This window comes from Oncorhynchus tshawytscha, linkage group LG09 (assembly GCF_018296145.1).
Source record: "Oncorhynchus tshawytscha isolate Ot180627B linkage group LG09, Otsh_v2.0, whole genome shotgun sequence".
NCBI lineage: Eukaryota > Metazoa > Chordata > Actinopteri > Salmoniformes > Salmonidae > Oncorhynchus > Oncorhynchus tshawytscha.
In genome coordinates, this window is record NC_056437.1 from 81,210,145 (window position 1) to 81,233,250 (window position 23,106).

Sequence of the window (23,106 nt, forward strand, 5' to 3'; positions counted from 1 at the left end):
AACCAGTGTTGTAGCAGAAATAATACCATCACCTCCCCCAAGCCCAGTAATACAATTGGAGGAAAGTGTGTGCTTGTGTTGGCCTGCCGGAGCCCCTGATCAAACCACAGGTCGGTGTCCATTACAGAGAGTAGGGTCTCTGCTGATGATTCAAACACAGCCCACGGCCCCAGCTTCAAAAGGCTCTGTGCACCGCACCCACTTATAGCCAACGGCGCATGTCAGTTAGTGTGGACCACACTATTCATCAGTTATGGCCAGCTCTGGGGCCATCCAACACCCACAGCCCATAGTGAGTCGTCATTAGTCCCGAGTCAGGCCCCTCTCCTCCTGTAAATTCTCAAGCACTGGCTTTTGTAGGAGGTGTGGTGTAAAACCACAAACCCTTAAGAACTGTCACACCAACAACAACCCAGCCCTCCCAGCCCTTTATCCCAAGTTCTAAAACGTTCACCGCAACACAGATAACTCTTTTTAAAACTCTTTCCAAAGCTGTTGGGAAATTTGGCTTGGATGTCTTTTTAAGATGGCTCAGTTTTGCCTCCTGCTCCTCCTCTTTATGTAATTGTGTAATTGCCTCTTGTCCATCCACAGCCCTCTTCCCTCCTGTGGTACCGCTCTCACACACATAAAACATCTCACAGTAGGACCATATACTGTACACTAATCCTGGCAGAGATGCAGACCATCTCTCTCTCTCTCTCTCTCTCTCTCTCTCTCTCTCTCTCTCTCTCTCTCTCTCTCTCTCTCTCTCTCTCTCTCTCTCTCTCTCTCTCTCTCTCTCTCTCTCTCTCTCTCTCTCTCTCTCTCTCTCTCTCTCTCTCTCTCTCTCTCTCTCTCTCTCTCTCACGCTCTCTCAATTCAACTCAATTCAATTCAAGGGGCTTTATTGGCATGGGAAACGTGTTAACATTGCCAAAGCAAGTGAGGTAGATAATATACAAAAGTGAAATAAACAATACAAATTAACAGTAAACATTACACATACAGAAGTTTCAAAACAATAAAGACATTACAAATGTCATATTATATATACAGTGTTTTAACAATGTACAAATGGTTAAAGGACACAAGATAAAATAAATAAGCAGAAATATGGGTTGTATTTACAATGGTGTTTGTTCTTCACTGGTTGCCCTTTTCTCGTGGCAACAGGTCACAAATCTTGCTGCTGTGATGGCACACTGTGGAATTTCACCCAGTAGATATGGAAGTTTATCAAAATTGGATTTGTTTTCGAATTCTTTGTGGATCTGTGTAATCTGAGGAAAATATGTCTCTCTAATACATTGGGCAGGAGGTTAGGAAGTACAGCTTAGTTTCCACCTCATTTTGTGGGCAGTGAGCACATAGCCTGTCTTCTCTGAGAGCCATGTCTGCCTACGGCGGCCTTTCTCAATAGCAAGGCTATGCTCACTGAGTCTGTACATAGTCAAAGCTTTCCTTAATTTTGGGTCAGTCACAGTGGTCAGGTATTCTGCCGCTGTGTACTCTCTGTTTAGGGCCAAATAGCATTCTAGTTTGCTCTGATTTTTTGTTAATTATTTCCAATGTGTCAAGTAATTATCTTTTGTTTTCTCATGATTTGGTTGGGTCTAATTGTGCTGCTGTCCTGGGGCTCTGTAGGGTGTGTTTGTGTTTGTGAACAGAGCCCCAGGACCAGCTTGCTTAGGGGACTCTTCTCCAGGTTCATCTCTCTGTAGGTGAGGGCTTTGTTATGGAAGGTTTGGAAATCGCTTCCTTTTAGGTGGTTATAGAATTTAACGGCTCTTTTCTGGATTTGGATAATTAGTGGGTATCGGCCTAATTCTGCTCTGCATGCATTATTTGGTGTTCTACGTTGTACACGGAGGATATTTTTGCATAATTCTGCGTGCAGTCTCAATTTGGTGTTTGTCCCATTTTGTGAAGTCTTGGTTGGTGAGTGGGCCCCAGACCTCACAACCATAAAGGGCAATGGGTTCTATGACTGATTCAAGTATTTTTAGCCAAATCCTAATTGGTATGTTGAAATGTATGTTCCTTTTGATGGCATAAAATGCCCTTCTTGCCTTGTCTCTCAGATCGTTCACAGCTTTGTGGAAGTTACCTGTGGCGCTGATGTTTAGGCCAAGGTATGTATAGTTTTTTGTGTGCTCTAGGGCAACAGTGTCTAGATGGAATTTGTATTTGTGGTCCTGGTGACTGGACCTTTTTTGGAACACCATTATTTTGGTCTTACTGAGATTTACTGTCTCTCTCGCTCATTCAATTCAATTTAATTCAAGGGGCTTTATTGGCATGGGAAACATGTTAACATTTCCAAAGCCAGTGAAATAGATAATAAACAATAAAAACAGTAAACATTACACTCACAAAAGTTCCAAAAGAACTTCCTAATTCTCTTAATTTCTCTTTCGCTACACTCCCCCTCTTCTGTCTCCATCTCCGTCCCTCTCCGCTAGCTTCCTCTCCACATCTGGCTCAGGTCCAAGGCAGTCCAGCAGTGTGTGAGAGGATGAATGGTGACTCTTATATTGGCTGACTGCACCAGTCCACTTCCACCCAGTCATGCTTCTCCCATCCTAAACATCAGTCCAGCTGTTGGTGCATGTGAGGCTGGCCGTGTGCGTGCGTGTGTCTGTCCGTCCACTGGATCGTGCTAGCTCCCCTAACCTCTGCAGATGTACGTGATTGTAGGCCTACAGTCATGTTGGCAGTGGTCTCTTCTTTGTCCTGACACTTACATTGATTTGCGTGAAAGCATGCACTAATTGTACTCTAAGAAAATTTGTGCTGTCCTTGTTTTCAGTTGTGCATTGTAATACATTTTGTTAATAGCTACAGAATATGTATTACATGCTTTACCAATCAAAGCAATGTCAAATGGTCTGGATAACTGAAATAAACGGATTCATTTGGAAGTTCTATGTTGACTGTTCCATGTGATTATTGACAGAGGTAGTCTTACCCCTTCTAAGGTAAAAAATGTCAAAAGCCACAATAGTAAATCATGTGTTTGGCATGACATATCACCTCATGAAGCAATAAACTGACACTACCATTCAACGTCAACTACTTTAATATTGCCAGCCAGCTATAAACATCTTCAAACCCTTCAATGCGCCGTTACAATGGACACATCTTCCTTGCATTATTATTTGCTAACTTGGCCGAAGTCATCTTGGCTTTATGAGTTGTCGCACCAACCCACACATGGACAGGGCAAATGTTAGCTCCTCACAGTGCTCCATAAACAATTTCAGACACACACACGCTCACGCTACAGGGAGGAACATGAAAACAGCACTAATAGGAAAAAGATGAGTGGACTTAGAGCCTGTGCCATGGAGAACACTTGGTGAGGAGAGAGGGGAGCAGGCAGGCAGGCCGCTGGACCTAACTTTTAGGCCTTGCTCTGTTGGAAGGGGAACAGCATGGGCTGTGATATAATTATTACAGTATGCCTCACTATATGCAAAGCAAAAAAAAACTATGACGCAAAGTAACAATCAATCTTGAATTTCCAAGTTGGCATATCACTTGCTACCCACCCAGTAGGCTAGCCACCATCAAAAGGCCTTTCTAATATCTAGACACACCATATCACCACATTATTAGCCCACATTTTTAACAAAGGTTTCTGTCTACCTTTCTCAAAACGTATTTTTGTTCATTCTGGTTGGCACGTGTAGTATTTGTTATTTCCTCTGTGATTACCTCCAGGGATGAAACAGTCTCTTTTCATGTGGTCCAGATTCATTCAGCCAATGTCTTTGTAGCCTGCTGTATTTTTATTCAGATGTTCTTCTCAACAAACCACAAAGAGACCGTACAGTATTTGATGTGTATTAGAGGGTATGCTGTGGTTGTAATCAGTCCTGTCCTGGTGATATTTTGAGCAGTTTACGGTGAGTGCTGTGTAAGCTAGCAAAGGGAGAGGCCTTGTCTGCGGTGGAGGAAAAAGTGTGTCATCCTGTTTATTTTCCTTTGGTTTGCGTGATGATAACAAAAAAATATTGTGGTCTCCACGAATCACAGCGAGCTGCCCCCACTTCAATGGAGGACCACAAGGTCCTTAGAACAACATTTTTGCTCAGAGGGAGAGCTTCATAAGTTACAGCCGTTGTGTTAATGATGGGTCACTAGTGATTCCATGAGCTGTTCATTCAGATTTTTGGCTTTGGTTATGCATACAGGCACAAATCAACTCTGCATCCTTTGCCATCCTGATGAGGCTTCAGCCTCTGAGGACCAACCCTGGGCCACAACTGTCTACACAGACGAGATACAGTCTCCCTCTGATTTAGGCCTAACGGCATGGTTGCCTCAACTCACAGTGTCTGAGTGTAGAAATACATCTCCCTACTTTCCACCCTTCTCTCGTCCCTTCTTATTCTTTCTTCTTACCTCCCTCTATCATTACTCACTGTCCTCTCACTGATGCTTATCCAATAAGACAGAACAATATTTGGACAGGTGTTCTTTTTTGTATGCATTATCTTTAAGGGGTCTACTGGACGGGTGCACCACGTCATTTCATTGCAGTTTCATAAGGAATGAACTGGCATCATACCCTGGTTCACTGTAGACCGCCATACTGTAGTCCGCACTGTACTGTATGCGTAATCCTTAACAATAAAAAACTGTTTAGCACCAATTTTCCTTTACTTTTAAACTTTCTTTTTTTTCCTGTTTCAGACAACTGTGGAGGCCACATCTGGAAGACAGATGTAATCCCTGAGCATGTTCTCTCTCTCTCTTTCTCTCGCACACACATATTCACTCTCCTCTTTCTTGCTCTCTCCCTACTCTCTTTCTCATTCCTTTCCTCCCTCTCTTCTCAGGAAACATGAGAGCTGGACTAATTCTCTCCTCCCTCCCCCGGCGGACCACCCACATTCGGAAACGCCTAGCTGTTCCACAGGCAGGGTCTCTGTCAGCTTAGAGAGAGAGGGAGAGAAACTTAAAGAGAGAGATGTAAAGATGGGTTTGACTGATGGTTTTAACAGAGTATCAATTACATCAATGTCAAACCCGTAACCTACCGTTTTGCATAAAGAAAAAAGAGGAAGCTTTGAGAGCAGTGCTTCAGTGTTTTCCAAAGTCAGAGGCACTTTCACTTAGGACTCCTCACCACTATTATTAACGCCCTCTATACGCTCCAGCAATTGTCCTCAGCTAACACACACTGCTGCAGATGGTCCGTCTATAACGGAGGCCTCCGTTATCTCTCATGCATCATGTGAAAGTCTTATTTTCGAGATGTAGCCTATACTCAACTACTAAATATAGTGCTTGAAAATGTTGGCCAATAAATGACTAAATTCAGTCTGAGGGAAATGTGTAATTGTATGCTTTAAAAGTATCAACTGTGTGACATAAACAGGACACAACAAACTGCCTTAGAAATGGCATTATATTTCCTTCAGCAGTAAGGTTCTTTTTCAGTTGAGCTCAAATATTTAATGTTCAACTTCAATGTGTTGGTCAACGTCTCCACCAAGTGGATCATGTATGTAACTTCCCTTTATTTGACGTTTTTAGTTAACCCTACCATACCTTCTATAATAATTGGTTTTGAAAATATGACCAGTCAAAATAGGCATGCCAGCAGTGAAACAACAAATATTATAAGAAGTATTGTGAGGACTGTACGTTGGTCAAATACAAGGTCTTAATGCTCAATAAAACAAGTCAAATACAAGCCAATATTCACCATTTCCAGCACCACCCCAACATCAACAATAAAATATGTTTTGTAGTAAAAATAAGGAGGAAGATGATTATAACTAATTGTGAGTAGGCAGTGAAATAACAAAGGGAAACTAAAATTGTGAAATGTCCCTTTAATGTTAATAACTGGAGATATGTATCCCATTGCAATTATTTGTTTTTTTCTGTCTTCAGGGTCTTCCTTCTCCCCACTTCAGTTGCTACTGAGCCCACAGTGGCCCCCAGCATCCGCCCAACGGGCCCACCTACAAACAGGCCAACGAAAGCCCCCAGCAGAGACTCCATCCTCAGCATCTTGGGCAGCCTCCTCAGCCACCCTGTCAATCCCTGCCACAAGGACGAGAGAAATGAGGGAGAGGAGGAGGCAGGAGAAAGAGAGGTAATACCATCGGTGTCTATGTTCAGGTTGTGCACACTCCTCTCTGCCTCCTCCCTAACTTTTGCCATCTCTTCATCGTCTAGCTCTTCCTCTGGAGGTGAGGCTGAGGAGGGCACCTCTTCATCTAGCTCCTCTCCCCCTCTTCTCTGCCACACTATCTCTGCCTGCTTCTCTCTCACCCTGGCCTCAGCCTCCTGGTAGAGGGGGCAGCTGTAGAACTCCACCCCGCTCTCTTTTACGGTCTGTTCAACCTTCTCCAGCAGCTCTTCCACACTCTTCCTCTCATCCTTCTCTCCTCTACTCCTCCGCTCCAGAGAGTGATAGCGGTCTCCACACATCACCACCAGCTCCAGTAGGTCTTTGCGTCTGGTGGTGATGTACTCGCCCAGCTGTTGTCCCAGAACCATCTGGTCTGTGGGGTGAAGAGGACCAGGGTGTGTCCACTGACTGCAGTGGGGCCAAAAACCTTCTCCAGAGCCTCCAGGGCCCGCAGCTCCATGTCAGCCGGCCGGTCCACAGGGACACACAGCAGGAAGGCATGAGGCCCCGGGCCGACAGGGCCACGCAAGAGGAGACATGGTGCCTCACCTCCTCCAGGGGGCGCTCTGAGCAGAACCAGTCTTGGGCGACTACTACTGATACCTGCAGGCAAAAACAGTGTGTAATGTTAGAACCTCTGGTTGACATTTAAGTCATTTGATCAGTGTGTAGGCTACTGTCCTTTTAAGGAATCAACAAAGTATCTTACCCATCTCCCTGCAATGGTTCCTCTGTGCTTCTCACATTCCTGAGTGACAGCTGGCTCACTGGCAGTCTGGGTAAGGAAAGCCTGGCGTCCCAGTATGGCGTTTCCAGCTGCACTCTGTCCTGCTCTTGTCCGCCGAGCAGAACCAGCCTCAGCTCTGCATTGGGACAAGACGAGGAGATGGAGTCAGCACACATCACAAGTTCTGTCATCTGATCTCTGCTTTTAGTTTTCCGTTTACATTAGTACTGTTCAATAAGAAACGACTTTTGTATCTCTGAAAGTTCTGCCAAAATACGTATTGTAACAATGGAGACATTGTACATATTTTCCTGTGAGACAAAAATATATGAATAGAACGAACTCAAATCACAAAACATCTCATAGAATATACCAGTGTTTCACACTCGGTCCTGCCCTCAACCCTGGGTGCACGTTTTTTTTTTTGTCCCTAACACTACACAGCTGATTCAAATAACAAACTCATCATCGAGCTTTTATTATTTGAATCATCTGTATAGTGTTAGTGAAAAACAAAAAAACGTGCCCCATGACCGAGTTTGGGAAACCCTTGGCTATAAAATGTAGCACAAGATGTAAACACGTTTTATCTACTTTCCAAAGAGACAGACATCAAACGAAATGCGGAGATAGCCTCCCTCACGTATTAAAAACTGACAGGCCGAAAAGTGCGTTTGTGGCGAGTTTTACAGTGCACAACGCGAGTATGAAATAGTCGTAAACAAACGCGAAGTCAAAGCCTACACTTCCTGGAACCTGCGTGAATAATTGGTAGGCTACACGTACCTGTTTGTGGGGGACCTGATGCCATCTCTTTACTTGTGGGATATTGCCAGATATTCTTGCCGTATTTAGTATGCACTCTAGTCAACTTCCTCGTTCCTACGTCTTGACTCACTAGAAGAAGGATCGGTCTGTGCCGTGTGCTTCTGCAGTCTTCAGGGCGTAGCCGTAGTCATTGCTCTTCAAGAAAAGCCGGTTTTAAATTTTTGCAGTGACAAAAAAAGTAAAGTAGGCTGACTTCTTAAAATGCGAATTATGCATCAACATTCGAATCAATATGTTCATGGCATACTTGCTCAAGCTTCCAAAAAATCTAATCTCACGTGAGCACATTCTCTGTGTAGATTGATAATCTGCCAGAATTGAAAGGGGTGTGCATTATATTATGTCAGGGGCATTCAACCGGAGGTCCGCGAATATAAATATTTGTATTTAAATGTTTTTATGACTACTGCTAGCAACAACAGAATAAACTAATTTCGAATGACATACAATGACGTCAGTTTTATTTATCAGTTTATTCATCACAATGACATGGTCGCAGATGTAATTGCAGGGTACAGTGAAATTCTTGAACTTTCACACTCTCACACTTGATGCAGATTAAAAATATTCAAGTACAATATCTTTATTATTGTATGCAAACTCCCAACCAAATACAATCTAAACTTGATGCCCTCCAAATATCACCACAAATGAACAATGAACCCCACTACCAGGCACCATCCCAAAGCTGTAAACACGGGCACCCTCATAGATATCATCCTAACCAACTTGCCCTCTAAATACACCTCTGCTGTTTTCAACCAAGATCTCAGCGATCACTGTCTCATTGCCTGCATCCGTAATGGGTCAGGATCAAGCGACCTCCACTCATCACTGTCAAACGCTCCCTGAAACACTTCAGCGAGCAGGCCTTTCCAATTGACCTGGCGGGGTATCCTGGAAGGATATTGATCTCATCCCGTCAGTAGAGGATGCCTGGTTATTTTTTTTAAAATGCCTTCCTCACCATCTTAAATAAGCATGCCCCATTCAAGAAATTTAGAATCAGGAACAGATATAGCCCTTGGTTCTCTCCAGACCGGACTGCCCTTAACCAACACAAAAAACACCATATGGCGTTTTGCATTAGCATCGAACGGCCCCCGTGATATGCAACTTTTCAGGGAAGCTAGAAACCAATATACACAGGCAGTTAGAAAAACCAAGGCTAGCTTTTTCAAGAAGAAATTTGCTTCCTGCAACATAAACTCAAAAAAGTTCTGGGACACTGTAAAGTCCATGGAGAATAAAAACATCTCCTCCCAGCAGCCCACTGCACTGAGGATAGGAAACACTGTCACCACCGATAAATCCACTATAATTGAGAATTTCAATAAGCATTTTTTCTACGGCTGGCCATGCTTTCCACCTGGCTACCCCCTACCCCGGTCAACAGCACTGCACCCCCCCCACAGCAACTTGCCCAAGCCTTCCCCATTTCTCCTTCTCCCAAATCCAGTCAGCTGATGTTCTGAAAGAGCTGCAAAATCTGGCCCCCTACAAATCAGCCGGGCTAGACAATCTGGACCCTTTCTTTCTAAAATTATCTGCCGAAATGTTTGCAACCCCTATTACTAGCCTGTTCAACCTCTCTTTCGTGTCGTCTGAGATTCCCAAAGATTGGAAAACAGCTGCGGTCATCCCCCCTCTTCAAAGGGGGGGGGGACACTCTTGACCCAAACTGCTACAGACCTATATCTATCCTACCCTGCCTTTCTAAGGTCTTCGAAAGCCAAGTCAACAAACAGATTACCGACCAATTCGAATCCCACCATACCTTCTCCGCTATGCAATCTGGTTTCAGAGCTGGTCATGGGTGCACCTCAGCCACGCTCAAAGTCCTAAACGATATCTTAACCGCCTTCGATAAGAAACAATACTGTGCAGCCGTATTCATTGACCTGGCCAAGCCTTTCAACTCTGTCAATCACCACATCCTCATCGGCAGACTCGATAGCCTTGGTTTCTCAAATGATTGCCTCGCCTGATTCACCAACTACTTCTCTGATAGAGTTCAGTGTGTCAAATCGGAGGGCCTGTTGTCCGGGCCTCTGGCAGTCTCTATGGGGGGTGCCACAGGGTTAAATTCTTGGACCGACTCTCTTCTCTGTATACATCAATGATGTCGCTCTTGCTGCTGGTGAGTCTCTGATCCACCTCTACGCAGACGACACCATTCTGTATACTTCTGGCCCTTCTTTGGGCACTGTGTTAACAACCCTCCAGACAAACCTTCTTTCAACTCTCCTTCCGTGGAATCCAATTGCTCTTAAATACAAGTAAAACTAAATGCATGCTCTTCAACCGATCGCTGCCTGCACCTGCCTGCCCATCCAACATCACTACTCTGGACGGTTCTGACTTAGAATATGTGGACAACTACAAATATCTAGGTTAGACTGTAAACTCTCCTTCCAGACTCACATCAAACATCTCCAATCCAAAGTTAAATCTAGAATTGGCTTCCTATTTCGCAACAAAGCATCCTTCACTCATGCTGCCAAACATACCCTTGTAAAACTGACCATCCTACCTATCCTCGACTTCGGCAATGTCATTTACAAAATAGCCTCTAATACCTTATTCAATAAATTGGATGCAATCTATCACAGTGCCATCCGTTTTGTCACCAAAGCCCCATATACTACCCACCACTGCAACCTGTACGATCAGTTTGGCTGGCCCTTGCTTCATCGTCGCCAAACCCACTGGCTCCAGGTCATCTACAAGACCTGCTAGGTAAAGTCCCCTTAGCTCAGCTAACTGGTCACCAGCAGCAGCACCACCTGTAGCACGCGCACCAGCGGTACTATCTCTCCTGGTCCACCCCAAAACAGTTCTTCCTTTGGCCGCCTCTCCTTCCAGTTCTCTGCTACCAATGGCTGGAGCAGAGCACAAAAATCTCTCAGGCTTGGAAGCATTTATCTCCCTCTTTAGCTTTGCACCAGCGTGAGCAGCTCCACAGTGCACCTGTACATGGCCTTGAAGTAATTTAGCCCAAACAACTACCTCTCCCCCTACATTATTTATTTATTTAGCTCCTTTACCCATTATTTCTATCTCTACTTTGCACATTCTTCACTGCAAATCTACCATTCCAGTATTTTCTTTCTATATTGTATTTAATTTGCCACCATGGTCTTTTTTAACTCTGTGTTGTTCTACGTGTCGAACTGCTTGCTTTATCTTGGCCAGGTCGCATTGTAAAAGATCTTGTTCTCAACTTGCCTACCTGGTTAAATAAAGGTGAAATAAAAATACATAAAAACACTCACTGGAGTGTCTGACATAGGCTTTGAAAAGGCCTTTGCAAATAGGCCACCAGTGCAGTGCCACTGGCTTTCTGGTACTTTGTTGTTTTTTGACATATGTTTGACAACATAACTAACCTTTGTTTAACCAGTTAAACAGCCGCTCTTAGAGAAAATGTGTTACCTTCTACATAATAGGCTATGCTAGAGTTTATTCCTCTTCAAATTATGAGGTCAAAATAATGAAAAACGATTTACCAAATATATTAATTTTAAAATGATTACTTAATTCACCTAATGATAAGACAAGACGTGATATTTTTCGTGCTAATGTAGGATGGGAGTCCCTGGAAAATCGGTTTGACTGGAAGGGGTCCCTGGGCAAGAACATGTTGAAGACCCTTGTGTTATGTCGATACTTATTATTTGTCGCCACTTTCATATACACATACCGTGATTGGTCGCCAAAATGGTTTGTTTACATTTCTACCGTTTGGCTAGATGACGTAGACCTACACCACCCTCTAGTGGTCGCGTCGGGAACAACAGTTGTTGACAACGTAGCGTTGTAACTGAGCCCTTTTCCGAACGCCTCGATCATACCAACAGTTGACGCAAAATGGCGCGGCATCATATGGATGTCTGCAACAACAGTTCAACATTCACCTTCTTCTACCATTTCTGTCAAGTCGTCTATGCATATAGTTCGATAAATCCAACGTATGCACCACACAGAATGCACTGCAACTGTCTCTGCAACGCAATGTTGCAAGTAAAACGCAGCGTTCCATCGGAAATGTACTTCTGATGTACCAAAATTCTGACACTGTCAGTGTGATCGAGGCGTAACCTTGACCTCGTTCTTCTAAACTTCTTCATCATTTCACCCAACCTGCTACGTTGGTTCTCCTAACCAGCCATGTTAGTTTGCTTAACTTGCTATGTAAACAAACCATTTGTGGCGACAAATCATCAGTATCACCAAACATTCTCTCAATTTCTAAAACGTATGAACACAAAATTAATTATGCAGTTGACCAAATTATGCTAGATTTTACTTCTTGGTTAACAGAGAATCCAAAGCACTTCATTAGGGAAGGTTTTGCATTCCTCCCTGGCTGGGGCATAGAGGCATGTGGAAGCACAGACAGACATAGTGTTCTAGTTCTACTCTGTAGAAAAGAGCACATCATCCTCAATCTGACAAGGATCCTGAGGATTCACGAGCAGCTGCTGCAGTTCATGTACAATTCCCTTTACTGACTTAAAAATAGCAATTTCAGTTGTAGGTATAACTGGCCTTAAAATGTAAATTATCTTGATACACTACAATGGTTTGTTACAATATATACAAGCCTTATTCATTCATTAGTTTGTGTTTAGGAGTCAGAACAACAGCTGTAGTTGAAAGAAGGTGGTGGTGGTACATACCAGTCATATAATCTGCTATGCTCAGTCTGCATGTTGACACTGTCATTTTTATTGTCAACATGTCCATACTGTATACTCAGAGGAAGAAATGTATTCATGAAAATGTGGCTTACAGCTTTGTGCTTCAAAAGCTGCAAAACCCACAACAGTAGTTTGATTGCAGTTGCCTCAAAATGTTTCTACCGTATACAAATTTCATTCTACAGTCAAAATCTAAACCTTAATACTCATTAAAATAGCATATATACAAAAGAGCAAGTCATTATGCAATTAAGTGGTAAAACAAACATGAATAATTGTCAAAATATATTATTTTCATGGTACGTTGATGGAAGAGGAACAATGGTGGACTTGGGCCCTGGTTTGTCCTTTTGGGTAAAAACTAGCCTCTGGAGATACTGTATACACACAGAAAACACACGCCCGCACACATTCCCACACCCACAAGAACATACAGTTAAATCTGAAGATGCTAACAGATATGCCAGAGGTAAAGAAAAGAGTGTTCATTAAAATAGGTTTCAGTAAAAAAAAAGAAGAAATGAACTAATTTTAAAATACATTTTAAAAACTTGTTGAAACTATTAATATCCACGTTTTCCAATGTCTTGCTGCATAAATAATAGTTTGCATCCCAAGCCACGCCTCTATAATGGGCACTCTCACTCCAAACATTTTACTTCATGGCGAGGACACTCAGTAGACCGGAAAGGAATGTTTATGTTGGCTTCACAGCCCTGGCATGATGTAGGCAATGTTGTCCAATGTGTTGGACTGAAAGAGAGATAAAAGAAGGAGAGAAATGTTTCAGGCTGGCCTTATGCAACACACTTGCTATCACACAATGTGCTGTCACTACAGCCACATATTTTTACTTTACAACCCAAGTGGGAGATGAAACCTTTCAGAACAACATTTCAAATAGATGGCAAGGTGAGTGATTTACCAAGACTTGGCGGGGACATCCGTTGAGCTGGGGGATCTGTGCTGTGAGGCAGGTCAGGGGTCCCAGGGCACACAAGATGGAGTCCAGCAGTACAGAGAGACTGCCTGACACTGCCACCATCCCCTGAGTGAGGTGAGAGCAGAGGCAGTTAGTCTAGTGGTCACACACAAATCTTTGTTCAGTCTTTACTCATATGAACGTGATAATGAGACATTTCTGTTGTAGGTGAAGAGAGTACATTTGGACACAACAGCTAAGTTAAAAGATACAAGGAATAGGTGGTTGGTGTGTGTGTACCTCTGTCTCCTGTAATCGGTGGCCGATGAGGGACAGGGACTCTCCCAGTAGTTGCAGGTGGGCGGCCGCATCGATGGGGTCGACATCAGGGACCCGTGCTGGTGACAGGGACACACCCACAGACACCCGGTTGGGGGACACCAGCCCTGCTCCCAGCCCCATGCCCTTCATAGAGCCTGAGACACATACAAATACAACACACGCAGTGACCAACTGACCATGAGTGTCCTGTGGGCTACTGAGAGATAAAGCAGCATAGAGAAGGACAGGACTACTGATTGACTTGTAATCCCTGTCTAAGCTGATAGAGCTGCAAGGCCAATGTGGCTGCAGATGGGCTCTTACTAGGGATGCACCGATATCACATTTTTGGTCGATACAGATATTGGATATTTCCCATGCCAAAAAACCCCAATAGCAATATTTAACATTTTAGCGGCATTTTAAGCATTCTAGTACAGTTAAATAGTTAACGCACACACATGGATGCAGCGGTCTAAGGCACTGCATCTCAGTGCAAGAGGCATCACTACAGTCCATGGTTCGAATCCAGGCTGTATCACATCCGGCCGTGATTGGTAGTCCCATAGGGCAGCACACAATTGGCCCAGCGTCGTTACATTTCACGTAAACCCTGTTTGTCTCCATCGAAGTAGCAGTCCTTGTACCTAGCATTAAGCATGGTGGTGACACAGTAAAGAGGCTCAGAGAGAATGCCAGCGAATCGCTTGTTCACAGCCTAAGTTATAACCCCACGGTCGGTGTGGGCAGTTTTGTTGAGCAGATGTTTCAATGCCATGACAGAGGGTATCTGCTGCAGACGCAGTTGATTAGCTTATTTCTCCAGTCAGTTGTTTGAATGGCACTAGGAGTGTGTTCATGTTTTCAAGTTTCAAACATGTTCTCAAGTGCCATTGAAATGGCAGCAGCGGTATGAGAACGAGCACATTCTTGAGCATGCAATACCACTTTCCTCAGTAGGAAATCCTCGTTGACACACTGTGCTGTCAGACTCAGCATGCTCATGGATGGGGCTGACATCGCTGGTCCAAATGTCAGTCGTGACACACATAGCAAGTAGCATAATGAATTCCATTATCTTGGCGTTAATGGATTTCGCCTTTGAGTTGTCTCGCTGAAATGTTCTTACTCTTTCAAATGACTGCTCAACTTGAACTTGTTAAGTTGTTGGAAGTGTGCGCATAGTATTTTCTGCTTTGTTCTGTGTAGTGCTGTAGTCATCTACTTACATTATATACGTATGCACGCCAGCTTTGACACCGGTTTTGCACATCGGTGTTAAACTAGACATTGGGCCGATTTTTAGCTAATATCGTTTGATTCCGATATGCTCACCTATTTATCGTGCATCCCTAGCTCTTACCTTTGCTTTTGACACCATCTGTGGAGCTCTTGCGTTTGACTGTGGTGGCCTCAGCTTTGTTCTGCTTGTGCTGCAGGTACTGAGCTTTCTGCTTCCACACCTATGTGTATATAGAAGCAATTTAGGCCATGAACCATGACTCGTAGCATAGTGCTGGTGCGCTATTCTTAAATTGATTTCAAATGTTTATTAGAATTATCAATCAACTCTCTTCCTAAATTGGTAATTTCAAGTGAAACTTACCAGTTTATCTTTTTCTGGGAGCTGTTTCCACACCTCTGCCAACCTTTTGCTCAGCTCCCCGAACACTGCAAACACAGTAAAGTCTTTCTCTAAATTTTGTATAACATATGTACCACAATCATTAATAGTTACAATGTAATTATAAAAAGGGATAACTCTGCCCACCTAGTCCCGGCTGCTCTGCATTGATGTTGACCCTGTACTCTTTACAGAACACCTGGTACGCTGTTGTGTTCTTCTTCTTGGGCTGAGAAAAAGGAGCAGCAGGAGATGAGCAGAGTATCTATATATAAAGCATTTCACTACACCCGCAATAACATCTGCTAAATCTGTGTATGTGACCAATCAAATTTGATATTTACTGTACATATATATACTGTACAAAATGCAGGAAACACTGTCTAGAAGCCTAAACTACCAATCTGTTTTGGTTCTTACCTTATCTTTCTCCTTCTCGTGCTTTTCCCTTTCCCTCTCCTCCTTCTTTTTCTTCTTCTCCATCATTGCTACTTCATTACTTTGATGATGGTGAGTAAGGATGGGAGTAGGGATCGGGGCCCCCATGGCATACATTCCACCAGCTGCAGAGTGATTGGCTGAGCCATGGGTGTGGGTGTGGCCTCTCAATGGGTCCCCTGGAGAAAAGCATACAAGGAGCACATATTAGAATGCATAATTCAAGTAACTGTTGAAGTAACCAATGTTAAACATCTTTCTGCAATAGGACTAAGGCAGACTAGCGCAGCGTTCCAAAAGTTTCTAATCACCTCCTGATCCTTTGCTGTGCTTCTTCTCTCTCCCGCCTTTGTCTTTCTCTCTGTCCTTCTCTTTTCTCCTTTTTCTTCTTGCTTTTCTTGCTCTTCTTCTTTTTCTTTGACAGATGCTTGTACGAGTCGTCTATCACCAGCTCTCCTGCCTCCAGTTCGCCCCCCGAGGAGGAGCTGTCTCCCCCCATACCCCCACCGTAGTGCCCTGACACACAAGAGAGAGAGGACATAGGGTTCATGCAGGAATCAACACAAATACAGGAAAAGTGGTTAAGGGCACATACAAATGAGTTTCTAATAATGTCTCTCATAGCAATAAATCTAGCCAAGGCCCTCTTACCCTCCACCTCCACTTCTTTCCCCACAACAGGCAGTGGATCTCGGCTCTGCTGCATCTTCTTGGGGACTTTAGAGAGCTGTTTCCGGTCTCTGTCCTTGTCCTTTTTTATCCCCCCTTTTGAGGATGAGGAGGAGTGGGGAGGGAAGGGAAAGCCCTCTCCTTCGGCCTTCTCCTTAGGCGAGACCATGAGCTTCATCCTCAGCCCATCCGGCTCACGTATGTTCAGGAGATCTCCTTTAGGGGTACCGGTACCACCATGGAACAGAGACGACGACTTGGAGGAGTGCTTTTTGGAAGAGGAGGATGAGGACATAGGGCGGGAATGAGAGGAGTGGCTGCCTTTGCTTCCTCCGGTGCTCCCATCACGTTTGCGGTCTTTGGAGGAGTGGGAGGAAGAGAAGGAGGGATAGGAGGGCTTCTTGTGCAGGTGTGGGCTCGGGTCTGAGCCGGTGGCCATAGGGGAGGTGATGGCCTGTAGGAGCCCCATGGCTGTGTCTGTGGGATGGGAGGAAGACGAGGAGGACAGGGAAGGGGAGTGGTCTGACGACTTTCGCTTCTTCTTGTGGGGAGGTGGGCCTGAGCCTTGCTGATCTGGTAAAGAACATTGTGAAGGGAGAGTGAGAACATAATGAATCAGTTCAGCATAAAATTCATGCAAATAATTTTATTGACAGAGCAGAATTCCTTCCTCTCTTACCTCTGTAATAGTAGTCTTCACTGTGCTTTTTCTTCTTCTTGTGGGAGTCCCCTCCCAATAAGAAAAGTTCTGAGTCCTAAATGAAAAAGTCAGAATTTGACTAAATTTACAACCAACAGAAACTACAAGGCACTACATTGTGAAACCAGTGTTCTGCTGTTACCTTGGGCCGTTTCTTGGATGACTTGCGGACCTGTGCAGCAATCTCCTCCTCCTCTCTGAGCAGGTCCTTGTATGATCTCCTCTTCTCTCTCTGACTGCGACCAGCCACAAGGCCCACTTCCCCTTCCATCCCTACCTCTGAGAAAGAGAGAGTTGTAATGCACACTGGGAAATTCAGGCATTGCATGACAATTGGAATGATGATGACTTTTAATAACTCAATTATTGACAGATTTCTTCAAAATAACATAAGAGGCACAAGAGGAAAGAACTGGCACAAATTACCAACTACTCCTTTCTTCTTGATCTCCTCAAAAGCCATGATCTCTCTTTTCTCCTCAACAGGGTTGCCCGTCTCTCTGTGTCACTAACAAAAGCAAGATATTAGAACACAGTCATAGGGATATGGAGGAAACATCAGCCACTGACTCAGCCAATATAACACATACATGCAACTTGTGGCTTGGAGCAGTTTTACTGCAAAATACAGGTTATTTACATTTCACTGTGAACTGAAGGATGTCAAAAATAAGAGACAGACAACAATAAAGAAGTATTTTAACACTAAATTGATCAAACTGAGTAAGCCCCTTCAAAAGCAAGAACTGCCTTGTTACAACTCGCCACCACATATGGGTGATGAGAGAGGACATTCAATTGCTGTCTCTCCTTAAACTTTGGATAACCGTCTACACTGATAAATGGCATGCTTGAGCCTATAGTAATAATAGATACATTACAAAACTGAAGTGTGTTTAGGCAATTGAAGGATAAATTCCCGCCTACTTTCGAAAAAACACACAAACACACCCCCTTTCATTAGCTGAGAGTCCCTAACTCCCAACATTTGCAACCTCTTCTAACTCGTATTGCTGATTATGTGCTGGGTTATGCGGAAGGTACTGCAATAGCAGTCCGTGGCTTCTGGTGGAGCTAGGCCTATGTCAGTCTAAACGGACAAATAAATAAATGTTCATGCATTTGGTTCATAAATTCTGTTTAGCATGCTGACGTGAGAATATGTGAATTTTACTGTCGCAAAGAGAGAAGAAATGTACAATTATATGTAATTTTACTACCTCTCCGGATTCACCAATTTACGCGGTTCCAGTCGCCATCTTTGATATCAGTCAACAACGCTGCGTATCGACAGAGGGAGGGACTTGACTGTGATGTAGCGAATCAGAACAATGAAATCGTGTACGTTATTGTAGTGCACAATGTCAATTGGCTGGAAATATACATTGCGTCTATTAATTTCAAGATATTGTAGCCAATATGTAACAATTACTTTTCATTTACTAATTCTATGAATGGATAATGATAACTGCATTAACTGACAATGCATATTGATGTTACACCATCTTTTCTTATAAAGCAGAGGCAACAAATATTTCCAAATATTTTATTAATCCATTAACTCAGATTGTTACAACCATTTACAACAATGACCAAGATTCATTTTTACAGTAAACATTCATGTACAACACATGCAAGGCAACAGAAAAAAAGCAGTGACATAAAGATGCTGAGAGGAAGACCAACACAACAATCGAGGGTAATGAGTTCATAAAGATTTTTTTATTTACTTTATCACAGTAGTATTAACATTACTCTGCCGTAAACAGAAGAATGTATCCGCAAAGAGAGCCTCCTCTACCTATCCCCCAAATTCTGCTTCTGTAGACTGAGTGATGTGAAGCTGGCCAGCAAGTCAGTTACCTCATCAACCTGAAATAGAAGAGAAGCCATAATTGTCACCTATGAAGGCTCATTCAGTCCTGTAACAAGTAATCAGAATGATACCAAAAAACATGTGTGTGTGTGAGAGAGTGAGTTAAACACAAATGTGTCTTACCTGTTCTTTGGTGCGTGTGTGCTGCAGCTGTGTTGAGATATGATCCAGTCTCTCTCTGGCCTCACTCTGTCCCATCACATTCAGGTACTCCCTCAGCATCTGAATGATCTACAGAGCCATGGAGAGAGAGAATTTCAGACTCCACAAATAAATGTTGGTATACTAATGTTTACATAGTGCTGTTGTAATAACCCCTTACTACCTGTGTGACCTCCCCTCTAAGAGTTTCTATACTCCTTGAGTCTCCTTCCTGCAGGATGTTGAGTTTGGAGCGTGCTAGGTGCAGGGGGTCCTTCCTGCTCGGTCTAGGGCATCCACACGTGCGCCTGAACCGAAACACAACATTAACAAGTTATCATTAGCAGGTGTGTACAGTATGTATGTCCATGTGTCTTCATACAGTAAGGCTTCTCACCTCCTCTCAGCAATGTGGTGATTACAGGCACGTGGTTGGTACAGGCCGCTGCATAGACATAGACAGGTGCAGAAGTGGAAAGAATGTGGAAAATATACATTTGTCAGATATGGAAAAGTTCAATCAAAATAAATTGTTCATCTTTTACTTTTCTGCTATTGGGACCTAAAGTAGCAATGTTGTACACCCATGAACTGAATGCTATACTTTCAGTACCATGTGTTGTTCTTACCCAGATGGAGAGGGGTGTTCCCAAGGCCATCCCGCTGGTTAGGGTCAGCGCCGTAGCTCAGAAGAAGTTGCACTGGAAGGAAGGGGACGAGTTAATCATTTGTTCACAGTAATGCTGCTGTGATTATTATCAGTTCATAACAATGTCATTACTGTTGAGTAATGAATCAGGAGCCCCTTGCACTTCTCACTTTGACTTACCGATGCTCTCGTTTCCATTACAGGAGGAGAAGTGGAGGGCTGTTCTTCCTTTGTCATCTGCTGCACAAGGGTCTATGTCTTCTAGAAGAAGCCTGCGCACTGGATAAAAAAAGAGACAGAAACGTTAAACACCTGAAAGGGCTACCATATATGACTTGGTCTTGTTGAGTCTCACAATAGTTGATGTTCCAATAGTTCTCTTCAGTGCCTACCCGTATCAATGTCGTTGCCATTGGCAGCGTCTCGAAACCTCTTCACCGCTAGAGAGAATGAACAAACAAGCCAAAGGTTAGGTAAACATCCGGTAGAATGCTAAACTCTGTGCTTTGAGTGTTGACATGCCTATCATCATCTGATGTATTAGGCTAGTATAATGCATACTGATGATACTTTTGTCAAAGTTCAGGAGCCATAGGCAGATGCCTTGCATGACATCCCGTCCCTCCACAGCATTCATACAGCTTTACACTATTCATACAGCTTTACACCTCATGACTGGGTGTGGAATTCACAGCTCTCTCCATCAACACAATATTTTTCTCCAATGTTGAGTGTGTGGAGTTTCTGTACCATAAATATCTTTTCCAATGGGCCCCACATTTCGCCGGGCTCTCCCTTGTCGCCTCGCTCTACACCCTGTCACCTTCCCGGGTTTGCTGCTCGCCACACCCGCCACTGACCCAACTCGACTGGGTTCCCATAGCAAGTGGAGGTACCGAAGTTCTTGTTCAGCGGTCTGTCCCGTACGACTCAATCTCACGGTGCCCTCTCCAAAGCCAGTTATCCCAAATCCCTCAGCAGCACCTCCATCCATCCCTCTCATCATTTATCTTTAGTTCACCCCCTTTCTCATCCGCTTCTTTGGTCCAGTTCCCACCGTGCATTCACCCTCGGAGCTTGAACGTTCCTCGTCAGAAGCTCTTGCAACAATTGGACTCCACCCGTCCATGTTCAACTGACTCATGTGGAAGATTTATTTTGGGGTTTCTCTTCAAAATGATCCTCGTTCGCAAGCCAGTACTAGGAGCTACGAAAATAGTCATTTATGTTGATGAACTGACTTGCAACTTTGAACACGTCGTTTATTTACTCCGTTGACATCGCTGGCTCTAGAACATCAATACAGAAACGATTCTACGCATATTTACCATTGTGGTTCATATGTTCATGCTTTGAATTCAAGATACGTCCCTGTTACAAGAACCAAAATGTCTCCTGTTTCATTATTTCAATTATCACGAGAACAAGCCGTAAAAGGCGGTCCTATTGTAAGAGAGAAACGTTGACAAGGACTATTACCAATCAGAGCCTACGTTGTTCGTTCTCTCGAAACAAAGCACCCACCCCCGTGCAAAATAAGCAAATGAGCAAGCAGGACAGGCGGGATGTGTGCTATATTCAATATCGCTAGTTCTATGGGACCATAATCTTAACCCTTCGGGTTAGTTCCCGGATAGCGAATATCTTCCATCAAATTTGGGAATAAAATCATGGATGCTGTTACACTTAACTTGAAAACAAACATGGAAACATCTGAGCTTATACGTTATCTCTCTTTAATGTCTTACATCTGTTGCAACAGACAATAAAGTAAGCAGATAAATAACAGTAGTAAAGCCTACACAAATAGTATAAAAAATAAATAATGCATAATTCATAGATCACAATGCAATTGAAACCCAACATCACCCATACTGTTTGTACACACATTCAAATCTAAAGTTCCATCATATAAAACATGCCACAATTTAGTGTAATATATAAATATGATTTAAGGAATAAAATGGGATAAGCAGTCAACTCTCAGAGGAATCAGGATGGTTGTTCAACCAAAATATTTGGAATATACAGTCAAAGTTTGAACACACCTACTCATTCAAGGGTTTTTCTTTATTTTTACTTTTTCTACATTGTACAATAATATGAAGACATCAAGACTATGAAATAACACATATGGAGTCATGTAGTAACCAAAAAAGTGTTACAAATATAAAAACATATTTTAGATTCTTCAAAGTAGCCATCCTTTGCCTTGATGACAGCTTGCACACTCTTGGCATTCTCTCAACCAGCTTCCCGAGGTAGCCACCTGGAATGCTTTTCCAACAGTCTTGAAGGAGTTCCCACATATGCTGAGTACTTGTTGGCTTTTCCTTCACTCTCGGTCTAACTCATCCCAAACCATCTCAATTGGGTTGAGGTCGGCTGATTGTGGAGGCCAAGTCATCTGATGCATTACTCCATCACTCTCCTTCTAGGTCAAATAGCCCTTACACAGCCTGGAGGTGTGTTTTTGGTTATTGTCCTGTTGAAAAACAAATGATAGTCCCACTAAGTACAAACCAGATGGGATGGTGTATTGCTGCAGAATGCTGTGGTAGCCATGCTGGTAAGTGAATTGTGTGCCTTGAATTCAAAATAAATCACTGACAGTGTCACCAGCAAAGCACCCCCACACCATCATACCTCCTCCATGCTTCATGGTGGGAACCACACATGCAGGAGATCATCCGTTCACCTACTCTGCGTCTCACAAAGACACGGCAGTTGGAACCAAAAATCTCAAATTTGGACTCATCAGACCAAAGGACAGATTTCCACCAGTCTAATGTCCATTGCTCATGTTTCTTGGTCCAAGCAAGTCTCCTCTTCCTATTGGTGTCCTTTAGTAGTAGTTTCTTTGCAGCAGTTCGACAATGGCCTGATTCACACAGTCTCCTCTGAACAGTTAATGTTGAGATGTGTCTGTTACTTGAACTCTGTGAAGCATTTATTTCGGCTGCAATCTGAAGTGCAGTTAATTGCCGATTTCTGAGGATGGTAAATCTAATGAACTTATCCTCTGCAGCAGAGTTCAGAGGTAACTCTGGGTCTTCCTTTCCTGTGACAGTCCTCATGAGAGCCAGTTTCATTATAGCTCTTGGTTTGCAACTTCAAAGAAACTTTCAGAGTTCTTGAAATGTTCCATATTGACTGACCTTCATGTCTTAAAGTAATGATGGACTGTCATTTGCTTATTTGACCTGTTCTTGCCATAATATGGACTTGGTCTTTTACCAAATCGGGCTATTTCTATACCAACCCTACCCTGTCACAACATAACTGATTGGCTCAAACAAAGATTCTTTGAAGAATCTAACTAAAGCTGGTTAGAATATATTTAGATTTGTTTAAAACTTTTTGGTTATTACATGA

The 23,106-nt window shown here is 43.4% G+C and overlaps 1 protein-coding gene and 2 pseudogenes across 1 annotated transcript; all 3 read right to left on the minus strand.

Annotated features, from left to right (window-relative positions):
- Window positions 1–5,813: 5,813 nt before the first annotated feature.
- On the minus strand, window positions 5,814–7,671 carry LOC121847285 (annotated as a pseudogene).
- Window positions 7,672–12,390: 4,719 nt separating this feature from the next.
- Window positions 12,391–18,351, minus strand: LOC112234504 (HMG box-containing protein 4-like). The gene is given in 14 exon segments (XM_042327632.1): window positions 12,391–13,144; window positions 13,317–13,439; window positions 13,614–13,789; window positions 14,998–15,097; window positions 15,241–15,305; window positions 15,406–15,487; window positions 15,679–15,875; window positions 15,987–16,071; window positions 16,073–16,212; window positions 16,348–16,938; window positions 17,045–17,120; window positions 17,208–17,344; window positions 17,492–17,573; window positions 18,286–18,351. Coding segments are annotated over 13 exon segments (1,854 nt in total). The 5' UTR covers window positions 17,529–17,573; window positions 18,286–18,351; the 3' UTR covers window positions 12,391–13,099.
- A 470-nt stretch (window positions 18,352–18,821) lies between these two features.
- On the minus strand, window positions 18,822–20,860 carry LOC112234503 (annotated as a pseudogene).
- Between the last annotated feature and the right edge of the window lie 2,246 nt (window positions 20,861–23,106).